Consider the following 27,947-nt stretch of genomic DNA (forward strand, 5'->3'; position numbering starts at 1 on the left):
AACTGAAACAAATGACAATGTAATATTCATAAACATTACAATAATTGCTATTTGTTAACAAGATTCTTCTGAACTCTTAATTCTGAACCTCCGCCTATATCTTGTATAAAGAATAAAAAAGTGAATAACTTAGTTTTATTCTTTTAATGTGAGACGCATTAAATATAAAGAACAATAGTAAACTAAGAATGGATTTAGCTGAAGGGAAAAAATACTTTGTATGGCAAATATTATTGAATATTAACAATCCAGAACAGAGTACAGGTTTGTAGAAGTTCTAATGCTCCTAATATTTCCTCTCTCAGCATTGTCCAGATTTCCATAGAAATGATGATTCCCAAGTAGATGGTTATCTACTCCTAGTTAAATTAATGGAGAGAGGCCATCAGTCCAGTGACCGATCCCTCTTGTCTCTGCACACTGAATTCTAAAAAGTTGGTTTCCATGTCCCATTGTCAATGAATATTTTAAAGGACAATATTCAGTTATTTGGCTCACGGCATGGCTAAAGCAAAATACATCAATGTATATTGCAGAAGTCATCTGAATCCAACGTAATGCCCTTTTCAGCAATAACACAGATGTGCAAATCTGCTACGATTATTTAACAGATTGAGGGGGCATAATTGCCATTTTCGGCTGAGATTTTCCATCAGAGTCCAAAGTGGCATCTTTGCTTTTCTTACGAGGAGGCTTCTTAATGGGTGTTTTTTTAATTGTTGGTTCTACCGCCTCCTGCTTTACACTTGTAACCTGTTCCTGGTTACTGTTTGAGTTTTGTTTTTCAATAGTGTTTGCATTGGTGGGGACTGTCTCTGAAACAGGGCTAATCATTTTTTGTAAATTAGTTGATGTTGGAAGAACAGGCTTACTGGATTTTTGGTTTATGCTAGCTGTAGATCGCTTGGCTTTTTGGGGAGGAGTTGGTTTATCTTTCTGTGCTTTCAGCAGCCCAACACCATTTTGAGTGGTGCTGCTCTCAATCCTGTTGAGACTCTGAGTTTTTTCTTTTAGCTGCGCAGCTAGTTGTGAAGCGGCCTCAGATGACAAATGTGGGTGAAAAACTTCAGCGCGAGACTTGCTATGATCAGGGCTTTTTGGAACCTCTTTTACATCAGCACTCTTTTTGTCAATATGAAGGTTCCCTATCTTTTTTAAAGCATTCTGAACTGTCCCATTAATGTTTTCTATGTTATCATGACTTGATTTGTTCCTATGTTTTGTTTTGGATGGAGATTGGGGTTCTTCAGATGACCTGGAATCTGTAGCACTTCCATCCTTGGTTTGCTTGTGTCCTTTTTCCTTATTTCTTAAAATAATCTTATCTTCCTTTTTGCCATGGCCAGCAGGGCATGTGTCACTAGGGGTTCTTTTTCTGTGATGATCTTTAGTACTTTGACTCAGCTCTGATTGTTCACATTGGCCAGTTGTCTTGTCATTAGGCCTACTGGAAGTTGGTAAAGAGTTGGACTGGTTTGCATTATACTTCCCATGAATCCAGGAAACTTTAGGCTTAGTAGATGGATCAGGTGGAGGCGGTTTTATTCTTTCTGGAGATGGAGGTTTCCCACTAATTGTAGCACTTTTATTATCCAACAATGTATCATCTTCATCCTTAGACTGCTTGGACAATCTCGCAACTTTCGCATAAAGAGCACCCCCAGTTGACCCAGAGCCACATGATGACCTTTCACTATCTGAGGATTTCAACAATGGGGTTTCACTGTTGTCAACTTGAAATGATTTAGGTGACCCCGACTCTTTTAAGTATGTGTATTCCCCAGCTTCCTCTTCATTAATTGGATGACTCATCTTTTCAAGAGCACTTGCATTTCCTTTCTCTTTACAATCTGTCACAGATTCTGCAAGATATAAGATCTATGTTTGAAAAAATATTTTTCACACTCTATATTTCTGCAGCTGTAAAATACAACAATAAAAACTTAACTATAAAAAATATGACTGTGGAAGATACTGACTCCAGCCATAACCCTTTGTGTTCCAGATAAGAAAGAAATGCATACCAATTTGGTAAACCTTTTTTATTATACTCAAAGAACCACATGGTAATCAAATATTACTTATTTGTACTAGAGCATTATTTAGATACAGTTTACCTTTTTTACTTCAATACAATCACAATTTAGTTATCCACAAAGCAAGGATTGTGTTTTGGCATTGAAATGTCAATGCGTTTCTCACCTTCATGTGGTACACAATAAACTGGGCCATCGTCAGTTGTATCAAATGATGAGAAGGAACCACGAGAAGACCATGATGGAGATGGCTGTTCTGTAGCAGATGGAGGCTCAATGAAGCTGCAGTTAAATGTATTCTCCATGTCATGATGGGCCACTGAAATGCAATATATGGTAAGTTTTCATCTATTAAGACTCCATAAAATAAAACAGTTTTCACTATTAACAAAAATGAATAATGAATAATATTTTTTTAGATCATTTTCAGTTAATTTGCAGACTACTGTTGTTAATAATTGTTGGTTATTTATCTGAGCAAATAAGGTTCTTCTAAACAGATCACATAGTTTTTACTGAAAGACATAATTATTGAGGGACCTGTTAACTTCCAGGAATCCAGAAAATCTGTGGTAGTTGAAACTTTTCAAGGCTTATAGCAGAAGAGGAAGCTCACAAAAGAAACAAAAATAAGTCTGCAGAATATGAATTACAGAGGCATTGTGTTCTGCCATTTACATTTCAATCATAAATATTCATTATTTTTTCATAGCAATGTCTTTTTCTGAACATGGAAGGTTTGGGCTACTGAGGCGCTATTGTCTGTGAGTACAAGTTACAAGTGCTTGTTTCTTTAGCCTTTGACCACCTTAAAAAACAGCACTGTCTGTCAAGACATGCACAGACCAGACCTTATGAAAATGTTAAACATAGCATATAAACAAGTCATTGATGTAGCTAGAAAGTAATTCTGAGAGAGAATCTCAGTTCTGCACATTTGGATTTCTTTCCTCCAATGTCTTATCAATGTGAAAGTGCTTTACCAATATACATATATGTACTGTATATGTGTGTGCATATATATATATATATATATATATATATATATATATATATATATATATATATATATATATATATATATATAGCAGCTATATTGATTGTTCAGAATGTGATTGACCCTCAGCTTCTTTTTTATGTTTTAAAAACAGCAATGATTGATATTTGCAAATTAAAGACTTTAACACTGCTATTAGATTGAATAAAAATATACATATAAATAAATATTAATTAATTAATAAACATCATAGTGACATAACACAAAAATACAGTTGATGTGACTACGTTCATAAATGCAAAACAACATTATTTTCTAGGTGGTATAGAGTAGGTCGCCTGGTAGTTTTAAAGTGTCAGGCCACACCACAATACCCTTCTGTTCATCTTAGCTTTTACAAAGTGCCAGCAGACTGGTTAAATGATTATATGCACCTATAGTCAGAACTGACTTCTGTAAACAGGCTTTCACAGGAAAACAAAATTGACTTTGACTTTGAGTATAATGCTAATCAATTTATAACTTATTTGAAATGCATTATCCTGCATTGTTTTGTTGTTATTCTGTCTCTCACTGTTCAAATAAACCCACCATTAAAATTATAGACTGATCATGTCTTTGTCAGTGGGCAAATGTACAAAATCAGCAGGGGATCAAATAATTTTATCTTCATTGTAGGTTTAGGTTTATACACAGTTGAATAGATGTATATGTTAATGACACAATAGTCATTAAAAAAGGAATCAAAATCATCAGTGAATACATAATTAAGCTTCTTAAATCTGATATGAGTTTTCACTGAGCACTGCTTCATCAACACAATGTGTGGTGTACTATAAAATTATGCAGAGAGAAATGCCACTTCCTGCCTTTTGATGAGACACAGAAGTGGAAGTGATCAGCAGATCTATCTATCTATCTATCTATCTATCTATCTATCTATCTATCTATTAGCTATAACATTTTAAACACCTGCCTAATATGGTGTAGGTCTCCCAGAACATCCCTGACCCGTTGAGGCATGGACTTCACACGATCTCTGAAGGCGTGCTGTGGTATCTGGCACCAAGTCGTTAGCAGCAGATTTTTTAAGTCCTGTAATCTTCCTCAAACCATTCCTAAACCATGTTTGCTTTGTGGCAGGGCATATTATTCTGCTGAAGGAGGTCAATGCCATCAGGGAATACCGTGTCCGTGAAAGGGTGTACATGGTCTGCTTAAGTAGGTGGTACATGTCAATGTAACTTCCACCTTAATGGCAGGTCCCAAGGTTTCCCAGTAGAAGCATCACACTGCCTCCAGCCGGCTTGAGTTCCTCTCGTAGTCCATTCTGGTTCCATGTGTTCTCTAGTTTGTAAGTGATGCACACACACCCGGCTATCCACGTTATTTAAAAGAAAATGTGATTCATCAGACCAGGCCACCTTCTTCCATTGCTCCGTTGTCCAGTTCTCATGCTCACGTGCCCATTGTAGGTGCTTTCGGCGATGGACAGGGGTCAGCATGGGCTCTCTGACTGGTCTGCGGCTACGTGGCTACGCAACAAACTGCAATGGACTGTGTGCAACTTTCTATCAGAACCAGCATTAACTTTTTTCAGAAATTTGAGCTACAGTAGCTCGTCTGTTGGATTTGAAAGGGCCAGCCTTTGTCCATTTTGAAAGGGCCAGCCTTTGTCTAACACATCAAATTTGAGGACAAAATGTTCATTTACTGCCTAATATATGCTACCCACTGACAGGAGCCATAATAACAATATTTTAAGTGTTATTTACTTCACCTGTCAGTGATCATAAAGTTGTGGCTGATTAGTGTATATACTGTGTATATATATATATATATTTACATTGGGTAGAAAAAACGAAGAAAATTCCTACTCGCATTTTAGAGGTACAATAGAGGTTGAAAAAAGTTGAAAAATTATATAGATTGTAAGCTAATTTGAGCAGGGCCCTCCTTACCTCAAAGTCAAATTGTTATGCTATGCACTAATTGTTATATCCTGTTCACCAATAATACAGAGCTACAGAATATGACCCTATATAAAACTAATTATAATAATAAAAAAAGTTAAAACATTTAAATGCTGTGTAAAAACAACTAATGAACCTTTTTACAAGGGTAAGGAAAGGTGGCAGAATCAGATACAAAGTGAGTGAAGAAGGCTAACGGGGAGGCAAAAAAAGAAGGTTGAAACAGATATGTGGAGAGAAAAGCTAAAGAGAGAGAAAAGTCTTATTGACCAAAGGAAACGCCAAGTGATAAAAATAGAAATAGCATAACGCAAAAGCTAAATAGGCAATAGCGTGTTATCTATGCCCCTACACCCCAAGGCTTCTTAGTCCACATGAGGGCCCATTGAGGCTGGTACTAATGACAACTGCTGATAATGACCTCTGTAATTATTAAAGCATAAACTTTACATTACATGTTTCAGAATATAGCCCCCTAAATCTATAATAAGACACATAAATCATTTTACTTTACATCATTGTTGGACACATAATTTCTATAGCATATGTGTTGCCATTAGTATTTTGTTAAACTACAGTTCATATAATACTGTAGCTCACCAGCATGGGTATGGCTGGTAGAGCATCACGGGAGCCATATGTTGTTCACAGTGCATGCTGTTAGTATGTGTGTACATGTTATTGTAAGGTATTAATGTGTATTAGTGTATGGTGTAGGTATATGTTAAGCGAGTTATGTGTTCTTATGTGCATGCGTTTTAGTTACGGGAGAGGCGCAGCCAAAGAAATACACCCAGGCACCATTAACCTTGGGGTCTCTCTAGGCTCCCCCTTGCATAGTTACATCTGGAGAGTAAACATTTGGCTGATGCAAAGAACAATGCTGCCAACCACACTCACTTATTGACAAAATGTCAGACAAATGTTAATTGTCTGTCTATGAAATGCCTACTCATGAGATAGTTGGTAAAGCACCAATATCAGTGTTCTCATTCATTTGGTCTGCAGAAATCATTGTAAGAAAATAAGAAAGAAGTAACCTTCCTGGAAGACTATTCTGTTGATCTGCATACCATTGCTTTGCCAGAAAAGATCTATTTTAGTTTACTCATACTTTTGTCATTACATCAATTATGGAAAGGTCAAGGGAAATATTTCAAGTCACTGTCTGTGTAAACTCATTACTGTAAATATGGAACTGAATTATGATTCTTAAAAACCGTCTCATGAAAGTTTGTACATGTACACGTTTACATGTTAATGTGTACATAAAGAGTACTTTGTAGAAAACTGCAGCTAAAGTTCAAAGGAAAATAGATATGAAAAGAGGCACATCTATTCCTTTTCCTCCAAAGTAACCTAAAGGTAAGCCAATGTGTAGACACAAATTTTTTACAGTACCAACTATCTGATACTTTCATGTTTCACATCACAGCGTAAAGGGCCCACTATAATATAAGCCCATGGTACATTCTCTTTCAATTATTATCAAAGGACAGAAGAAATGTGGCAGCATTAAAACCCATGTATAAGTTGGTATATGTCTGGTAGTGACTTGTGAATTCAAAAAAACGGGGGAAACTAAATTTTAAACATATATGGATTATGGCCATCTAACAAAAAAAGATATGTATGTTCCATGTTTACATGTTACAGCATATGTCTCGTCACATATTTGTACTCCCCTAAGAAAAAAAAGACCAATTTCATTAATCACATGGGTTCTAATTACATAACAGCAATGCATTTATCTCCATTATGGTGCTAAACCGAAACCCTTATGAAAAAGTAACAGTTTAGTCATATAGGTTTCTTTTTTAATGAATGAGCACATATTTATGTTGTTATATATATATGCATGTAATATCTCCGTTTTTTTCCCAGTAAGCTAGTCTGATATTTATGTTGGTAAAATACTTTAAAAAAACAAAAAAACAAAGAGTTTTCGGCCATACCCCGCATGGGAGAAGATGAAATTAATACCACAATGCAGAAAGACTATGTTCCTGGGCTTAAGATCCTTTTCTGGCAGGTCTTCGCTCTCAAACATCTGTTTGCTTGGTAACATCATTATATCAGATCTAGCCATTTCCTGTTGGATTTAAGACTCCCTACAAAAAGCTGCATATATTTCTTATACTAGATTCAAATAATCTTATAGTGTATGGTGAAAAGAGCTTTGAATGTGACCTATACAAAACCCAACAGATTAAAAAACCTAATTATAAATACTGTACCTCTAAGTGGTAAATTGTAAAACAAGTTTTTTAATCTAATAAAGATTTGTTTTTGTCTTGGTCCCATCAGTACTATAAACGTAGATATACTAAAGTAAAATGTATAAACAATTGAGTTCTATGCCAAATTAAGAAATGGAAATTATAGAATAATAGGTAACAATGTTATACATAGTTCAAAGACATAAAAAGCCCATCAAAACCATTATCCTAAGTATTTGCAACATAAGAAAGACAAATCCGCTAAACGATCTGGGTCATTTTGATGCAAAGTGTTGTTGCAAGAGTAAAAACATCACATTTGAAATATAGTCATGCAATCATGCCCAGGGTGGCCACTGGGCACACACAGCAAAGGCCAGAAATGATGGTGTACTAAAGAGCTTCTTGCCTAGATTTGGAATACTACTATGTGGCGTAATGGCTACTGGGCCTTAAATTGCCGGGACTGATTCAATTCACCAAGCTAGTATTATATGCAATTGATAAACTAAACCAGCAAAAATAAATATAAATAAAAATACATATTTTGAGGACAAAGCTTTCATTAAGAATGGGAATGAATGACACCTTTGATTGACTTAATAATCAGATGCTATACATTTCAGAACAGAGGGGGCATGAGCAGAAGATTAGCCGAGAAAAACATTCTTAGTTTATTAGATGCAGCAAATTAAGAAAACACTACCAACATACACACATTTCAATCAACTACTGAAACAGCATGTAGGACGTGAGAAAGCACGCCAAGTGAGAGATCCAGCACTCCAGGACAACAATTACATTTTAATACAACACAGAAAAGGCTACATTTGTTTGCAGAAAGCCTTTATCAAGACCCCAACGGAAGACTATACAACTATTTATTATACAGAGACCACATATTTTCATGAAATCAACTAGCAAGAGTATGTGTATATGTGTGTTTATGGGCAGGTGGGTGTTAACGCAGTGTGTGTAAAGGCAGTGTATGTGTATATGCATGTTAATGGGCTGTTGTGTGTAAAGGCAGTGTATGTGTATATGCGTGTTAATGGGCAGGTGTATGTGTGGTTACTTGTCTTGTCCCCATAAACAAAGGGAATTGGTTAAGGTGGGCGTTCTTAGAATCCTTCCCTCCCACAGTTCACTAAAGGAAGCGATGAAACAGGATGTGATGTCAAATGAAGGGTATATAATATAATGCCACACATGGACTCCTTCAGTTCTTTTCCTTTTCCTCCATGGTGGATGTGGTAAGAGTCAGCTCCCGGCAGTGAGCTATTATCGGATCTGGAGGCTTAACATGGGTGAGATCAAATTGTGTTGAAGGGAATTGTTATATGTATAAAGGGGGGTTATTGTCCTGTGGGGTTTGGCTATGCGTGTGTATATGAGATAAATGTGTTTGCTGTGTTGTTACCTTATAATAAATACCTTTGAATGTATATTTTTATATTTGGTTTAACACCACATTTGGCAACCACGAATTTTAGACTTCTACAAAGGGTATTTATGAGGAAATAACATATTAATAGACAGTCAGATATAGCTTTTGGGGGTATATATATATAAAAAAAATGTCATGCTACTTGCCTTTCTTGTTCTTTGGGTTTACAAAATAGAGTATTAACTCTTAGTAAAGGCAATGTGTATGGGGAGGTATGTGTAAGGGCAGTGTATGTGTATATGTGTGTTTACAGGCAGGTGTGTGTAAAGGCAGCCTGTGTGGACAGTCGTGTGTAAGAGCAGCGTATGTGTATACGTGTGTTTATAGGCAGTCATGTGTAAGGGCAGTGTATGTGTATATGTGTGTTTATGGGCACATAGCTGGGGGGCACAATTTTCCATTCTTGCCTTAATATTTTAAGTCATTTAGAAAGTTTCCAGATATGCTGATAAGGCAGTTACTGTGCCTCACACTTACGGTATTTAAACAAAACCTAAAATAAATGCCTACAGGATGAAAACCATAGGTTTTTTAAATTCAGATTCATGCCTGTGTTTAGCTAAATATTTGTATGATGGGCCCTAGCATTGCCTGCAAACTCCAGGCAAAATGTGAAAATTTCTCATAGCGATTATTCTGCTTGAATCTCTTTTCTGTAACCTATTTTATAACAATAAATCTTCTGTTGATAACAGGGCTGGTGCAAGGGTTTTTGTCATCCTAGGCAAAACCTCATTTTGCTGCCCCTTTGGCTGCTTTGGACTTGCTTAGCACCCATATTGCACACATATGACTTGCTTGGCACCCATAGAACTTGCTCAGCACCCATATTTCACACATAACACTTGCCCAGCACCAAGATTATACACATGGGACTTGCCACACCGGCACACCAAACACACACATACCAGGACAGGCTCTGCTACACTGATACCCGGATCAGTATGGGTTAATCTACACAAAGCATAAAAAATGCTTTCCACACTGGTTTGTCTTTTGTGTGTTTCCCCCCTTGTGTATTGATGTCCCAGCCACCCCCCCTTTGGTTTTAATGTATTCCCCCCACACCCTTGTGTATTGCCCTATGTGCATTTTTGCCCCCAGCCAGCCCCCTTTGTGCATTTATGCCCCAACACCCTTGTGTATTAATTTTTGTGATGTCCCCAGCCAGCCCCCCTCCCTTGTGTATTGATGCCCCCTTTTGTACTGGTTAATGTATCCATGTGTATTGCCCCCAGCCACCAACCCCCCTTTGTGTATTGATTTATGTGATGCCCCAACCACCCTGTTGTGTACTTATACCCCACCAGCCACCCACGTTTTGTATTTTATTGTTGTCCCAAGGCAGCCCCCCCTTTGAATATGTGTCCCCTTCCACCTATCACCCCAACTATTTTTTTTTTATACTTACTGCCTTCTTTCCCTGCAGACTGCTCTCCTCCGACGTATTCTTCTCCCTGTCACGACTCATGAGGAGCTGTGACTCCGCCCCCTTCAGCGGCACGTTGCGTCTTCAAAGGGGCGGGACGAAGGGCCTCACTGAGGCACTGAGCGACACGGTGTGTCTTACCGCTGCTTTAAAACTTGCAGCAGCATCAGCTGCATTGGCATCTCAGTGTGCCGGCCCACCGCGGGTGCTGTGGTCTTTTGCTCCGCATTAAAGACGGCCCTGGCGCGGCCTAGTCGGCCACTTCAATGCGCGGGCGATTAGGCCCCTGCATGTACACACACTAAAGTGCCCCAACACACACTAAGTTACAGACACACTTTCACTAACATAGCCAAATACACATGTTCACACACTAACATGTAGACACACACACAAAAACTAACATAGCCAAAGGCACATGTTCACATACCAAAATACTCAGAAACACATACTAACATCCCTAGACACACACTAACATACCCATACACTGACACACACCCACACAAATTTACTAATATAACCAGACACACACTAACATACACAGACATGCACTATTATACCCTTACAGACACACACTAACATACCTAGACACACAGACATGCACTAACATACCCCTACACACAAACTTTAACATACCAAGACATACCCAGCCAGACATTAGCATACATACCCAGAAACACACTAAAATACCCAGGCAGACACTAACATACATACCCAGACAGATACTAACATACAGGCAGACACACACATGCATACCCAGGCAGACATGTGCATATATACCCAGTCAGACACTAACATACAGGCAGACACACATACATATCCTGACAGACACTAACATACATACCCTGACAGACACAACACACATACCGAGACAGACACTAGCACACAGACACTAACATACAGGCAAACACACATATATAACTAGGCAGACACACACTAATATACCCAGACACACATATACACAGCTCATTTACTTCAGAAAGCCTCAGTCGGTCACTGATGCAGCTCACCCTGCGAGCTGCCGCGCTATCCCTTGCAGGGTCATGGGGGGGATTAATTCTCCAATGTCAGCTGAGCGTCAGCATATTACATCCCATAACAGAGCCGGCAGGAGCACAAGGGAGCAGTCAGACGGGGGTCTTAATAGACCCTGCACTTTTTTTTATTGCGTGCTAGTTGGAGAGAGACCCAGTCTACCACAGAGGTGGCATCCCCACATTGATTCTGTGTTCTAGGATAATAAAAAGCCACATATCCAAGTATCTTTTTCATTGCACAAGGTTAAGTCTGCTCATATAGAAAATTAACATTCTATTATGATCATAATGTGTTTAGATCTTTCTTTAGCTAAATTGCTTACATTTGTTCAGCCTATATTTAGATTTGTTTTTAGTCACAAAATATATAAGAACACAAACACATGGCAAATACTGTCTGCCAAGCAAAACAGGGCCTCTGACCAAAGCATTTTATCCAAGTGAAATAACAGTTGCCTCTGGCAATAAAAACAGACATTAAGGATAACATTTTCCCTTCTGTTGTGTGTGAAACTAAATGACTGTGATGAAAGGATTTTAAGATACCCATGAAAACCGGCTCTCCTTTAAGAAAACCACAAAGACCTGTGGTTTCTGTTGCCACTAGCGTGAATAACTATTTTGAAACAAGGGCTTTAATTTTCTTCTGTTAAAGTAGAGAAGACTGTGAATGAAGTCTGGCAAATACCTGGTGGAGATCAGTTCCTCCATTGTATACATAGGCACATGGGTCAAGGGTGTAATAGAGTAGATTGCTCCCCTACTATAAGTGTATAAGAGTATCTGAGAATGGAAGTCTATGTATAATTGTATCTGAGCAGGGATGTCTATGTGTGCGAGCATGTACACTATATGGACAAAAGTATTGGGACACCTGACAGTTACAACAACAGGGACTATTATGACATTGCATTCTAAATACAATAATATGTAGTTGGGTCCCTCCTTTGCACTATAACAGCTTCCACTCTTCTGGGAAGGCTTTCCACAAGGTTTTGGAGGGTTTCTGTTTGCCTAGTCAATCCATTTCTGACGTCAGGCACTGGTGTGGGACTCTTGGCCCGCAATCTCTGTTCCAGCTCATCCCAAAGGTGTTTGATAGGGCTGAGGTCAGGGTTATGTGTGGGCCTGTCACGTTCTTCCACACCAAACTCATGCAACTATTTCTTTATGGACCTTGCTTTGTGCACTAGGGCTAAGTCATGCTGGAATAGAAAAGGGCCTTCCTCAAACTGTTCCCACAAGGTTGGAAGCATATCATTGTCCAGTATGTCTTCGTATGCTGAAGGGGACATACCAAGACAATTCTGTTAGCAACAGAATTGGTTCTAGGCTTATGCTACTGTGGATCTGGTTACATTTGCAATGCAAGAAGAATGCTGTGAGTTCCTAACTATACCCTCAAAAAAGACTATTAAATAAGAAGAACTGGTGACCTTGGGACATTTTCAAGCCAGTAATCTGTTTGAACACAGAAATGCTAACATACAGTATATGCCGTTAGTTTTGCCAGAACTGAACAGATCTTCCAGAACTGAAACAGAGAGGTTTGGCTAGGCTCACATACCATCTGTACATATTACAGTAAATGTCCTCTTTAATGATTACCATATAGCCATTGAAAATAAGCAGATTAAATGATCTAGGAAAATGCATTAAGGATATAATTTGAAAAACTGATATGATTTTAATCCAGGTGGCCTGTTTATCACATTGTATAAAGTATAGATAATAAATATGATATACTACATTTTGTGGAGAAACAACAGCATGCTTACTAGATATGAAAAACACCAAGGCTAAAATCACAGAAAAATATTATTTGCTCTGTAATAATATTCCAAACTTAAAATAAATGAATTTATGAACAATATCTATAAAGAGACCGTTTTTTGTTATAAAAGTGGTTCCCCAACCATGACCTCAAGACACATCAATAACAAATGTTTTCTGGGTATCATATTCAAGACTACACAAATGAAAGTGGGATTGTTCTGTCGTATACAAATGTATGAGCCACCTAATTTTTTTTAGGAACCAATAAAATGAATATATGTATCCCTTTAGATCACTATAATATTGTACAAAAGTTGGGCACCAATAGTACTCTCTTACCAGCCATGATTTATCCAGCAAAGCCTCTGCTGGAACACTCCTTGGGTCTAAATCCTGGAATGTTGAGGACTGGCTCAGGAAGAACTACATGGAACTATGAAGAATACTGAAGCAAAGTTTAAATGAATGTTTACATTTTATCACGTGGAATATAATACATTACACCAGAAGGCTGTCTGGAGCATATATGAACAGGCAATGTGGCGCCATTATGGACTGCACTCCTAATAATTATTATAATTTATAGTAATTACTTAACTACACTAATAATTCATAAAACATACAATCATGACAGATTTGGCTACATTGTCTTGCTCCTAAAAGTTTACAGCTGATATCTTATTTTGAAAGTCTGGAACCAGTTACTGATACCAACCAAAGAGGAATTCTCATATTAAGTGCTTGTTAATTTACTACTTAAAAAAGATAACCATGCCTATGTTGTTCCTTTATAATGTCACATTATCAGTTGAATCCTTGGTCAATCTCACATCTCCATCGCCTCCTTATAATTGAACAGGCAGACAAGCTAAACCTTTTAAATTACCTCCAATTTGTAATTATTTTACAAATCTAGACATTTTAATTGTTAACCTATTCTCATTGAGGGTCCGGCCTTGTGTGCTATCTTATAGATTTGATTACATAATGTTTTTGACATGTATGTGAAACGTTTGCAAAATTATTCAGATAGGAAAATGTAGAATGTATATATTCTTGTTTAAAATTGTATTTCATTTTTAAATGCATTATCAATAGGGGTTAACAAACGATTAATTTTGACCTTGATGTGCAGTTACAGTATTCTTAATAGGAAGTTGTTAGAAAAAGCAAGCTATTAAACAGTTTCCATTTTTACCTAACACTTACTTCTGCTTTTCCAAATAAAATTCTAGAATAAGCATTGGCAATTGGTGAGCTTATAGTGGTGCCATTCTGGTTCCTTGTATTTGTTTTAAGATTAGCTGACAATAGGAGAAATGATAAAGATGATCCTCGAACATACTCAATGGCCTCTTTGTTGGTTCTCAAACACCCTTCCTCACAGGCAAGTCATTTTCTTGTAACATTTCTTAGCTATGATCTAAACCAGTGGTTTCCATCCCAGTATTCAGAGCAGACCAAAATTCCAGATTTTTAAAAAATCTCTCAATGTAGTAATTACGAAATCCCATTTTGTTAGTCTGCATTAAGGACAGCGTATGGAACCCCTGATCTGACTGGTGTCAAGCAAAGATGATGCCATGCAATGCTGAAAGACCCAATGACCTTTTTTTGTCATGTTTTCTCTAGTGTTAATTTGGATACAACTTTGCAGACTCAACAGTTGACACGCGGGCCTTGCCAAATCTAGTTGAAAATCCTTTACAAGCATATAGGGTTATCTGAAATTTTGGATTAAGTGTGTAGACTCCATACCTCAAACAGCCAAGTTGCGCTATGTCATACAGACAAAATAATCAGTTTAAGTACATTTTGACTTGAGTTAAATGTTCTAGTGACATGTATTCAACCTTCTATAAGTTTAGGCACATTTGAAAACACCTAAAACACAGATGTTAGCACATCCAGCAAATAGATTTATACACTTTTCTTTTCAGGGGGTAAGGGTGCCTAAGGAAGATATTTTTTCTTTTTTTAAGATTTTCATAAAAATAGCTTCTGGAAAACATAAAACATCTATGCATTTCTTTTCTGAAACATATGGGTTTTAGCATTTAAACAAATTGTGCTTTGTCAAACATAGAAGCAGATGGCAGAACGAAAAACTGCCAGTAAAATAAATATATTGCTCAGTTCAAAGTTTACATATGGCAGAATTTAATCACTTTCTGTTGACATGTCCTCAGCTATTCAATACACTGACAAGAACTTATATCAATTACATGCTAGCATAAACTGCTTCTGTTACAATGTTATTCTCCGCTTGAAATATGAAATAAGAACAACCTTGAAGCCAAAAACAACAAATGAAGGCAATATTTGGCATTCCAACTGTTTTTGAACATCATCTTGGATACGGAATTAGCATCATGGTATGTCGCGGCTTTAACTTGTAGAACTCCCCCGTTTTTATTGCAAAAAATGCCTGTGAATATTGTTATAGTCATGGCCTTAATTACCACAGAGCAAAATGGATAGCTGCCCAGGGCCCAGACATCCACAGGGGCTCACTCACAGCTATCCCTGTCCATAATTGGCTTTTAATGGCAAAGACCTGTGCATCAGGCTGTGTCTGAGGCAGAAGAGCTGCAGGGAAAGTTAGTTGAAACTGATGAGAATGAATTCTACACTTTCCAAGTACAGCTCTCATGACTCTGAAACCACAACTCTCCTGCAAACCATCCTGTCAACTGTCTGTTTAGTGAATAGACTCCACAGATGTAGAGAGGGTTCCCAAAGAGGGGAGTAGACTTCATTTTGTATTACCCTATTGTTCATGGCATCCTTCACATGACTGCACCATATCCCAATAGTGCATATCCCAATAGTAACAGGTTAGGAAGACAAAGGATAACACTTCAAAGGCTAAATTTACTGAGGTTTTCTTCAAGATAAGACTTTAAAAATACAAAATAGAAGTGCCAATGTAGATCAACTAACTGACGGTTGGATGTCTTGAAATAATTGGTGAATTCTCAAAAGAATACCTTACAAAAGTGATAACTGTACGCAGCTTGATCTCACAAAGATGTTTGTTATACTTACCAATGTTCTTGACATGGCCTTTTATTAAAAAAAAAATGACTGCCTATTGAGGATTACATTGCCATTATATATGAAAATAAGGTCTTACACATATTTCAAAATAAAAAAAAATGAATAACTTCATTTGATCTGTGTAATTTAGAGCTAAATGCCCATGAAATAATAATCTTACCCACAACTTTTGGCAGCTTCTGTCTGCGCAAAGGAATTCGAGGCAACTTAGTGCTGATTCTGCTAAACCGTCCACAAAAACGTCGGGGAGTTTTCTTATTTATTTGGTCTTGTGCTCCTCTGTATGGAAGGCATTAGCAAACAAGTTAGTTATGTTAAAGGTGCAGGATTTAGAAGTGTAAAATAAAAAGATACTCTGTTAAACAATTTAATTGTTTTTTAAAAACGATTTGTTCAGCTTGGAAATTCTTCATCTATGCACTCTATGCCAGTGACCACAACATGTAGATGGATTTGTTAACCCTATGAAATGGCACCTTTGTGTGGTATAACACAAATATAACTATTGGAGATTGTATCATACCATATGGCCACATATTTCATAGTTTTCCATTTTGTCCGGGTACTCAAACCGTAGCCAATTCTATCTAATACAAACATGGCTGTATTGCTTATCATTAATGTAGGACCAGTGAATCCCTAATTTGTATATTTGAAATAGGTTACTTAGGATCTTTAGCTGATGCATGAACAACAGCACACAAAAATAGCAAATTAAAAAAAGATACTGAATTATAGCGGTATGATTAATAAAAACACAATCCCCTAACACAAATAGAAAGGGCATAGACTATAACAACGATGTCTTTTTGGCTTCAGAACACATTTAAAAATATATATATATCATATATTATATCTGAAAACGTCAGTAGCAATGCATATATACCGTACATATTATTTTAGTATTAGTATTAAGACAAACTTACTCAGGTGAGTCATCTTTCTTGCGGCAAACACAGCAGCAACAAAGTAAGGATAGAAGAAGAACAAGAAGTAAGGCCACGAGAGCTCCAGCTCCTATTACACCCATGCGCTGATTTGCTTCTAAAAGAAAAACATAGAAATAATATGATACTCAAGTATGAGTTTCTGGAGCTCGCATTGATGGGAACTACTCTCACTATACCAGAGTAGCTTCGAAAAAGCTATTAGCTATAGAAACATCTGAACATTCAACTCCCACTCGAAACATTATGTTGCTGTTTTCTTCAACTATTGCCTTTATTATATAGTCCCACCATCTTTTCAATAACATTGAAACGTTTTATCCTCAACCACTGTATATAATTCTTAATGTGCTATTTTTTTTTATATTGTGCACATTGCAACTGTGTTTTAATTTGGCAAAGCTTTCCACATCACCACTGCTTGACAAAAATGCGAGAAAAGTAGTTGTGGTGCATCGATCTGAAATATATTTTTTTGGTTTGCATGTTGATTTAATTAATAATAATAGAATTTTGAGCAACCTAGGTCTCATACTGCAAATGAACCTACATTTCTACATTAGTTACTATGTGAGCAGTTTTTAAATAGGCTACTTGATCACAGATAAATGGCTGTTATAAAGTTTACTGCTACATGGCAACAATTTCTCCCAGGGCTGAACTGGTCATGACTAGGCAGCCCTGGCACTTTAAGGCCAGTGTCCACCAAATGAAGTACGTGTAGCCACCGGCTCGATACACATGTTTGCACTTTACTTTACTAATGTGCAGCGTTAAACTACACAACCCTATACAATACGTGGTCCTGCAGCAGCTGATCCACCGGCATGTGCCTTGTGTGCCCGATAGCCAGTCCAGGCCTGTTCTGTTGCACTCTGTCATGAGAATTTTGTGTCAAGATCAGGGGGCTCATAAGTTGCATTATTTTTCTTTACTGAACTTCATAGCAGCAAAGAAAACCATGGTAACAATAAACAAAAAGATAAAAATCACACAATCTATATAACCCTGCCCCTTGAATAGGTTACTCCTCTTTCTTTGCTGCTGCTCCACAGGTCAGTGCTATTCTGATTCTGATCTATGACTGTCATAGTATGTCTTCTAAACATTATTTTGTTATTTTGAGAAAGTGTTTTTCTTACCTTGGGTTAACTATTAAGGTATTGGAGCCTGCCTATCTGTTGTGCCGTGGCCATCTTGGTGGTGGCACGCTATTTCTTAAGCGTTTTGAGCGCGTTTTCCTTAATTTTTACGGTCTTCCTTCGTATCAGAAGGTCCCCCATTTACCTCTCATGGTTGTGGGGCGATTTTTGGGGGTGTTTTTTTGAGAATGCTTGTTTTTGTTCCGGAAGCCATCTTGGAGGTGTCATGCAAATTTTTACCATGCATTTTCCCAGTTACCTAAGCTATGTGGCAGCTAGTTTATCTGCTTGGTGTAATACACCTCTTAGATAGTTATTTAAAGCTGTAGTAAACGCTGCACAAATATTGGCACTTAATTAGATTAACCCTTTGTAACATTCTAAATATAAAAAACATATTTGCAGTGGCTGAGCCCTACTACGGATCCCTGCTGATATTATAGTGGTGAGCCCACGTTCTGTGAATTTATATGAGCCATAATCTGATAATTTGAGTCAAATAGAAAATTATTATACGATCCAGGCGGCCATTCGGGAGGCTCTGGCTTCTGCTTTATCGCCATCTTTTGATGACAGTATGGTCAATTTCAGGGGTGCCTGGAATATGTCAGGCCTATCACATACGGCTAGATCGTTGCTTCGGGATTCCTGGTCTTTTGGCACCAGACACATGGCGCAAATGGAGAGCTTGGTGTTTGGCTAGGCAGAGTGATCCCTTGTCTATTATTGTGGGGTATGCGTCTGGTGCGTCTGCCAGCCCCCCGATATTCTTCCTTTTGTGATGTTTCTCTGGTTCTCAATCTTTTCATGTATTGGCCAGACAATGATTCGTTGTCATCAAAGATGGCCACTTTACTCTCTTTCCACCGAGTGTCGGATATTCAGGCACTGGATGTCAACTCCTCTCAAGCCGTTTATTGTGTTTGCTCCTTGCAGGACATCGTGCGCTCAGCAGACTGGTCTAGGGAATCCACCTTTAGGCATTTCTAGTTTCGTCCGGTAGATCATGCGGCGAGTGCCCTGGTTCAGCCGCGTTAAAACTGCAAAAATATGAGCCTCCTGATCTTGACATAAAATTGAAGATTATTCTAGCTTTAGTGTTCGAATAATCAGAATTTTATTAAAAACAAAAGGCGAATATTTTTCCCGCCCAAACGGCCTTTTAATGCATATTCCCTTCCCTATCTACTCAAAACTCTAAAGGTTTGTGGGGCTTTGTGTCTATCTTTTGTACTGTATAGTGATTGAGTGATTACATCTATAGTAATTAGATGGTTTACTTTTTAGTGTGTATATTTATTGTTTGGTTACTAAGTTATTATGAACTATTTAGTTATATCGCAATTTCTACCTCAATCCTGACGGTATCAGGGTTTATTTCATAGTGTATGTATTATAGTGGAAAAAAAGAAAAAAAAATCATGACTTTTTCATAATTTAAGATACTGTTCATCGTTTTTCTCCATTTTATTTCAGCATGATTTCTCATCCTTCGGGAGCTGCATTTTATGGATCTTGGTTATGTGGATCGTTACTTCGAGGTTACTGTTAACATTTTTTTCTTAAGTTACTGGAAGTCGCTGCAAGAAAGAGGAACCTATTCAAGGGGCAGGGTTATATAGATTGTGTGGTTTTTATCTATTGATTTATTGTTACCATGGTTTTCTTTGCTGCTATGAGGTTCAGTAAATAACTATAATGCAAAATATTCACCTCCTGTCTTTAATAAAATTCTGATTATTCGAACACTAAAGCTAGAATATTCTTACATTACACACAACCCACTACACACAGAAATGTAATTGTTAAAGGGAGAATAGGTTGCAGAGTTTGTAGAGGATTTAATGCTTCAGGTCCCTAGCTCACTGTTCATTACAAAGGGTTGCCATTGGTAGGTTCCTCCAGCCAGTAGGGCTTGTATAATACATTATTTAATAGGTGAGGAGAGCATTACACAGGGCCAATCAAGCAGCAAACGTTTTTGGGGGATGGGCCATCAGAGTAAATAGTCAAGTCAATGAGTCAAAGCTACAAGTCTCCTACCAGCTCTCCCTTAAGTGAATAAATTCTTAGACTTAAGTGTGCTTCATCGACCAATAGTTACAGCTCTCTTATCAAGGTTTTCCTTGAAAAACAGACATTTTTCTGCTTTGTTTACTTATCCATATTTTATACACCATTTTTATAGTATCTGTATCTGGTGCTCCAGGCCTTGTGTTAAATTAAATTATTTTGGGTTCATCCCTTTTCCATAGCACATGGACCATATTTCTGCAGGAAGCATAAAACATTTTACAGTTGGGGTATATAAAACAGATGTTATATGGTAATATTTTATAAAAATACATAATTTTGCCATACATACAGAGTTCAATATATGTTTCATTACTATTTCATGTTATTTCAGATATTTAAAGACTGGCTTTTTATAACATTTTTATGGCATATTAAGCAACACATTTCAAGCAGACGTGGACTGCTATGAAATATTCATGCTCTGATCCCCCTAAGGATAAATTAATGCTGCAGGAACTACAACTACACAATCAAACCAAAAATAATACCTGTATACTGTAAAATGAAATCTGTAGTGCCATTTAATGGGCAAACAGCATAAAATGTATCTAAAAATACAAAAAGGAGGTCCCTGCCTACACTAACATACAGTCTACAGTAGGAGATAACAGGAATCTCTTAGCTTGAAGGGAAAAACACTCTTCCATCGACTGGTCAGCTATCTTAAGTCTAGAGAGTAAATATTTTATAACCCAGAACAAGAATAGTGAACAATTATTTCTGCATTCCCTTCCTGTCTTTTCTATGACCTGAAATCTGTATGGATTATTCATCCTTAGCTGGTTAGCAAGGATATGCATTAGACAGAAGGTGCAATAAATATATTCTTCTTTAACATATGATAGTTGAGTCTTTCTAGTACAACTGTTTCACCTTTTTTTCCTGACATAATTTCTATAAAATACATAGAATGTAACCTACTTCCAGAAAATGGAAAAAAGTATCCATAGCTCTATTTTGGACAGGCGGTAATACATTTTTGAAAATAAAGAAGTAGTTCATGCTACCTTTTATCTTAATCATAATTATATGTGGTATTATGAATTTTGCAGATACTTTCCTACAATGGCCTTGGCTAAAATAGCCAGTACACAGAATCATGGGGTAAGTAAGTATTGTGAAAGAAGTCTAACAAGAAATATATATGACACTTACTGTCATCCCACTGAATACTTTTGCAATCTAAATTGAATTGTAGAAACATGTATGTATACATATATAAATATACTCATATATACACACACACACAAAAAGACATTCGATAATTTGCCTTGACATCTAATTAGAACGTCTAATATATCGCATCCATCTGGCGCAGGAACGGTTAATCTCATTGAACACGTTAGAACCATAAAGTATTTCAATTACTTCGCAGACATGACACTAACATCTCAATGTATGTCTAAAAAATAACAGGTTGGCAAATCAATGGAAAAGTATGTGCACTTTGTAATAATGTAAAACGTGTTTCTAATATATTTAACACCCTTAAGATTGTATTGTTACTGTACCAAAAACTATGGCTATAGAATGCTTGTAAAGTTCAATAAATCAACATTTCAATTCACTTATTTCCATATGCTTCTTACCATCAAATGTTCAATGTCAGCCAGGCAGAAGAAGCCAAAGAGTAGAGTCCCAAAAGAAACATATAAAATGCTTGTTATGTTGCCTGCTGGATGGAACACTTCCTCTCTTTGAAGCACAGGAACAGTTCTTTTTAGTATGAAATCACAGATTTGTACACGGGGAGTTGCACATCTCACACTTGTTAGTACTGGCAACTCGTTGACACGCTCATACAACAGGATAAGCTGCCACACAAGCGTGTATTTGTCAGTTACAAACTCCTTTGGTCTGGCTTTCCAGGAGAGTTGGCATGTCCACTTTTTGGCCTTGTCTATAGCTTAGCAAATGTTACGCATGGCAACAGGAACAAATGCATTTGAATGAGGATTATTGGAATAAAGTAGATGACAATAAATATCATTGTATCGTTTCTCTAATAGTACTTTTAAATGCATTGCACAAACAAGAATTTTAAGAATGTATTATTTTCTGTTGTGAATTTATTTCAAATAGCATTTCTTTCTAAGGGTTGTTTGAACCAATGTCTTTGGTTGTCAGTTTAAAGAAGCAGAAGATGTGTACCTACAAAGGCAGATTTCTCCTTTCCTCGCCTTTCTCATTGGAAGATGAGACCTATGCGGTCCAGAAAGCTTACGTGACTCTACATCGTCTTCTGTGTTGGCCCATTAAAAGGTATCACCAAAATTTTTAGAAATTTGCATTGTACCAGTTTACCATTATATAGCAGACTTACCCATATAGCAGGCACCACTGACTGGATCACACTTGTTATCGTGACAGCTGCAATACTCGTCACAGTTAACGCCAAACTGGCCAGGAGGACATGTCATGTTGCAGCTAAAAATGACACAAAAAGCCAGGTTAATTTAAAGCAAGTTGGCTAGCTCGTAAGAGTTAGAATTAGAGTTTTTGCCCAATTAAATCATTGAGGCAGATTTTAAAAAATACACTGGGCAGATCTCTCTGACACTGAAAGAGTTAAACCTTTTTCCGTTCTCATACTGCATGCAATTGAAGCCTGGTATATAATTAGTATCTGCTCACAACTCTAATGTGGATGGGGAACATGCAGTTTGGTCAACCAGACAACCATATCTAATGTTGGCATCGCTTCTTATTTGTGAAAAGACAAGGAATGGTAAAATCTAATGCACAAATTATAGAGTCCAGATGTGCCGTACCACATACTGAAAGAATAAATATATGTGGATATTAAAGGCAAGCTAGGGTTTCAGTTGTTGTCATGTGATGTAAATTACTTGTGAAAGACCAGTGATTTCTTTTGGCTGATGTTCTGCAAGAGAAGTCGTCATGCCTTTTTGGTCACAAACAATGCAAGTGAATGGTTCTCATCAAATGTTCTTCCAGAATAATGTTTACTTCAATGTTTATTGGAAATTGTATGTGATTTCCATGTAGGATTCTTGTCCTTCTTTCATTCTTAGACAATACTTTCAACTATACATTCATTTTGTTTCATTCATTGGAACTATTTATCGTATTTCAGATGAACATGAAAATACCCTGGTAGAACTGTGGGTAATGTTTAAAAATAATAATGACTAAAATGATGTAGGGGACAGTTCCCCCCTGGTTGGCGTGGCCAATATCCTTGGCAGCAGGAAGAATGGTTTTATGGGCAATCTGAGTATAAACTGGAATGAAGGTTAGGGTAAAATGGAAAGAAACATTGTACTGAGGCCACAAGATCTCAGATTTGTTCTGAAGATACTTCTTGGTAAAACACTGTAGTTATTCAATCACTTTTCAAGCAATGCAACATTTAAGAAGCTGAAATGATCCTGTTCATCTTATATGGATGACAATGTTAATTTCAGGCAAAGTACAAAATGTTAGCTACATCCTGAACTAGTTAAACCTTTATTAAGTGTACAGAAGAAAATATATAATTACCCCAAATGTACATTTCATGCTGGTTGTGTGTCACAGTGTCTTCTCCCTCTGGGGAGCATTATGTGGCCATACCCACCGCTCACCCATATTCCCCCAACTTTCCCTATTTCCCTTGCACTTTCTTAACACTATACAAAGTGTATACAGCAGAAGAGCACAAGCTCCCAATAGTCTATGCTTGGAAATTTCCAGGTATGGATATGTGCACCGACTTCTGTAAACATGAGTAGTATGATCATTAGCTAACATATGCTAATTACATCCATGTTGAAAAACACAACAAAATATAAGTTCTCAAATACATGTATGAAGTTTGAGCTACACTATAGAATATGCATAGTTAGTACTTTAAGTAATAACCTATGCTTTTTATGTTGGGCAGAGACACTTTCCAGAAGGACATGAAATTGATGGTTTAATGTTAGCTAACATAGTTCAGTGTGTGGCTAGAAATAAACTGGGAATGCTACCTAGTGGTCTCTGAGATAAATTCACACTTTTATGGTGGATCTGTTTAATATGACGAGTTTAAACTGGATCAAAGTGCTTTTGAGTTACTGTACATGCCTTTGAAATATCAAGCAGCAATAACAAGAACAAGAAAAAAGCAGACACAGCTGCAACTTGAAGAGATATCATGTGGATCACTGTTTTATCAAGATGACATTTTTACTTTCAAAAGGCAAACACAGAACTACCGTATATTCCGGCGTATAAGACGACTTTTTAACCCCAAAAAATCTTCTTAAAAGTGGGGGGTCGTCTTATACGCCGCGTACTTACCAAGCCGGAGGTTCCCACGAAGCCACCAATCTCTCTAATCACTACGCGCCGGCTATTGATGCCGAGCGCAGGGATGCCGTCATGTCCCGGCGCCCGGCATCAATTGCCGGCGCGTAGTGATGAGGGAGCAGGGAAGCCCGAGGTCTGGCACTTGAGACCTCGGCTTCCCTGCTCTCTAATCACTAGGCGCCGGCTATTGATGCCGAGCGCAGGGATGACGTCATGTCCCGGCGCCCGGCATCAATAGCCGGCGCCTAGTGATTAGAGAGCAGGGAAGCCGAGGTCTGAAGTGCCAGACCTCGGGCTCCCACAACTGGATGGAAGAAAGAAGACAGAAGATAAGGTAAGAGATGGGGAGAAAGGGTGAAGGGGGGGAGAAATATATATATATATATATATATATATATATATATATACACACACACACACACACACTGGTGTGTATATATATATATATATATATATATACTGGTGTGTGTATATATATATATATATATATATATATATATATATATACATACGTGTGTGTGTATATATATATATATATATATATATATATATATATACATATACACATATACATGTGTGTGTAAAGGCAGGGGTGTGTGGTGAGGGCAGTGTATAAATGTGTATGTATGGACAGGCATATGTGTAGATATATATATAGATATATATATTATATATGTGTGTGTAAGGGCAGTGCATGTATGTATATGTCAGCAAATCAACCAGCAAATCACCGGTAAGGTACATCGCTTGCCGTGATTGGCTGGTTGTTGTACGCTGGGTAGAGGGGTAGTCTTATACGGCGAGTATAGTCCAAACTCTATATTTGGACTGTAAAAGTTCGGGGTCGTCTTATACGCCCAGTCGTCTTATACGCCGGAATATACGGTAATTTTATCCTGGCTGAATGCGTGGCTTTAAGGATTACTGTACTATCTTAATTCTATTTTTAATGGTGGTAAAACAGAATAACAGTACAGTTAGACAGGCTGTCTTGTACCAAAAATAAAAAAATATTTTTTTTAGAAAACTGAAAAAATAAAATAAGGAACTCAACTTTAAAAAAAATATATAACATAGTGTTTACATCCAAGTTTAGGCTTTGCTGATATAGTTAGATACCGCCAACACTCACTTCAAATAAATGGAGGATTTAAGTAAGTACTTATATTCTGTACTTAAGAAATTTTAATTTTTTTAACTGAACTTCAGTATACAGCATAGCAGGAAAAGGACAATAAGCTGCCTTAAGTTTTTTGCACGGAACAAAATAAAATCATAACATCTTTCATTATAATGGTGCCAGGAATTCTTTCGTTAAGCTTTATGGGAATTGTTATGTTACTTGGGTAGACTTCAAATCAGAAGATGCTGAGCAAGGTGGCTGATGGTGAGTATCTTGGTTTAATAAAAAAGTCTGAAAACATTCATGTGTAGGTGGAGGCACCATACTCACTATTACAAAGATATACCATAACAAGTTTCCACGACTGCTTCCACCTCATAACTACGCAATTTAAGACTACAAAATATTTTGAATTAAGACAATATCTTAAAGGCTATATCTACTCTGCTGAATGTAACAATTTTGGGACTAAATGTAGCAGTTCCTAGTTCCACTGAATACCAAAACCCTTCCCCAAACACATCTTTAATGATGTGAAATGTGGTCTTATTCCTCAACAATCAAAAAAACTGTAATTTTAATGCACACTGGAGTCCATTTTTCATGGAGGCCAGTGTATTCAACTGCATGCAAAGGGGTTAATATTTTATTTTGCATGAAGTTGTTACTAACGTTATACAAAAGCCCATTCTTTTCTTTTCCATGAATATGAAGCACAGGTGATCTGAATAAAATATTATGGCAAAAATTAAAGTACCAATGAAATTTAATTTCACAAAAAGCTGGTTTTATGCTCAGCGTGCATGGATAGAATGTGTAATGTTAGTGCGTATTGCTGAGGCAATAAAGTCAGCTGTGAAAACTGTGTGAAGATAATAGCAAAAACTGTATTGTCTAATAAAAAAAGGAAAACTTAGTAATGCCTGCTGAGTATTTGTTTTAAAATAATTTATGGCCTGCTTCTTTTACCAGTGTTTGTGCAAGGTTAGATTAATGGCAACCATATCTATATGAATTGTATTTCATATTGGAATGACTCCATTAAAATCTGAAGTGTTAGATGCAAATATCTAAAACGATGTCAGGTAATAACAAGGTATATAATTTTGCTGGCTTTAAGAAGTAAAATAATCTATCCAAACTTGGTAGTTAAAGCCTTTAATTGGGCAAACACAGCCTAATTTGCATTATTATTTCTCCAGATTCATGTCCTTATTTTTTCCTTTGGTACTAAGCTGAAATGTCCTAGTATATTCAGTAGGGATAGTAAGACCAGATCATTTAGAATTGGCAACAAAAGCCAAAAAGGATATAAAAGTGAAGTTCTGCAGTAGTTAAATAGCCCATAATCAGTTACTTTTATAGATCCAAAGCAAAAACACAGCTTAAGAGTGGGCTACCTGGAACCCACTCCCCCAGTAGTAGCATACCTAAGAGTAGGCTACTTCTGGGGGAGTGGGTTCATGTAGGGGTAGAGCTACAGTAGCTGCACACAGGGGCCAAAGAGCCTTTAGAGGTAGGAACTGAGCAGGGTAGAAGATGTGCACGGAAAAGGTATGGCCACATGCCATGGGTGTACAGAAGCTGGTCCATAAGAGGAACCTGCCCCCCCCCACTCACCGGACTCACTGGAGCAGCAGCACAGGAGGAAGAAAAAACAGTAGGCTGATTAGAGCAGTTTAACTAGACAAAGAGGCAGAAAAAAGCACCTGGTAGTCGGCAAAGAAGCTATTATTAAATGTTGTACACCCCTGTGCTATCAGTGTGGTTTGGTTTGCCCTCTTCCAATCCCTCTAGTTGGTCTCCTCTCCTTCACACTGGTAGCTGCTTCTTCATAGACACAGAGTCCCCGCCTGAGCAGAGACACAGTTTGCAGGCTGCAGACACATACACTGCACAACACAGCATTTTTCATAACTGTTACTCCCTTGCTACAATAAGTCTTCAGTACAAACACTCATTTTCGTCGACTGCATCTACAATTATATTCAGAAGCCATATTGCTGGCTGAACTTCATGGGAATTGTGGTTATAGACCGGGGCTGTGGTGGCCTACACAACACACTAACTGCAGCTCCCATGATATGCAGTCAGCCATTACTGGCTGAACACCATTTCATTTATGTATATAGCACCAGCAGATTCTGTAGCACTGATACAACAGAGTTGGTAAAATAAACAGAAATAACAAAATGGTACAAAATGAGAATATGGTCTTGCTCTTGGGAGCTTACTATCTAGACTGGGGTAGTTCTAGCTAATCATTACCACTCTTGACTATTGCAAACTAAAGTTCTCATGTTGTGCAGATTCATGCTGGTCTGTTAGCTACTACCATGGCCATATCATTTTTCCTAATAATGGGTAACTAACATTTCCCTCCCACCAG

General features: G+C 37.4%; 1 protein-coding gene across 1 annotated transcript in view; it reads right to left on the minus strand.

Annotated features, from left to right (window-relative positions):
* Positions 1-266: 266 nt before the first annotated feature.
* SCARF2 (scavenger receptor class F member 2) overlaps positions 267-27,947 on the minus strand; it is a 78,065-nt gene continuing 50,384 nt past the window's right edge. Inside the window, exons 7-11 of the mRNA XM_053469710.1 lie at positions 22,463-22,566; positions 16,901-17,018; positions 16,135-16,253; positions 2,203-2,355; positions 267-1,862 (exon numbers count right to left, since the gene is read on the minus strand). Coding sequence (XP_053325685.1) covers positions 601-1,862; positions 2,203-2,355; positions 16,135-16,253; positions 16,901-17,018; positions 22,463-22,566 — 1,756 coding nt within the window. The 3' untranslated portion in view covers positions 267-600. The remainder of the gene's footprint in view (positions 1,863-2,202; positions 2,356-16,134; positions 16,254-16,900; positions 17,019-22,462; positions 22,567-27,947) is intronic.

The sequence above is a fragment of the Spea bombifrons genome, chromosome 1 (assembly GCF_027358695.1).
Source record: "Spea bombifrons isolate aSpeBom1 chromosome 1, aSpeBom1.2.pri, whole genome shotgun sequence".
Lineage (NCBI taxonomy): Eukaryota > Metazoa > Chordata > Amphibia > Anura > Pelobatidae > Spea > Spea bombifrons.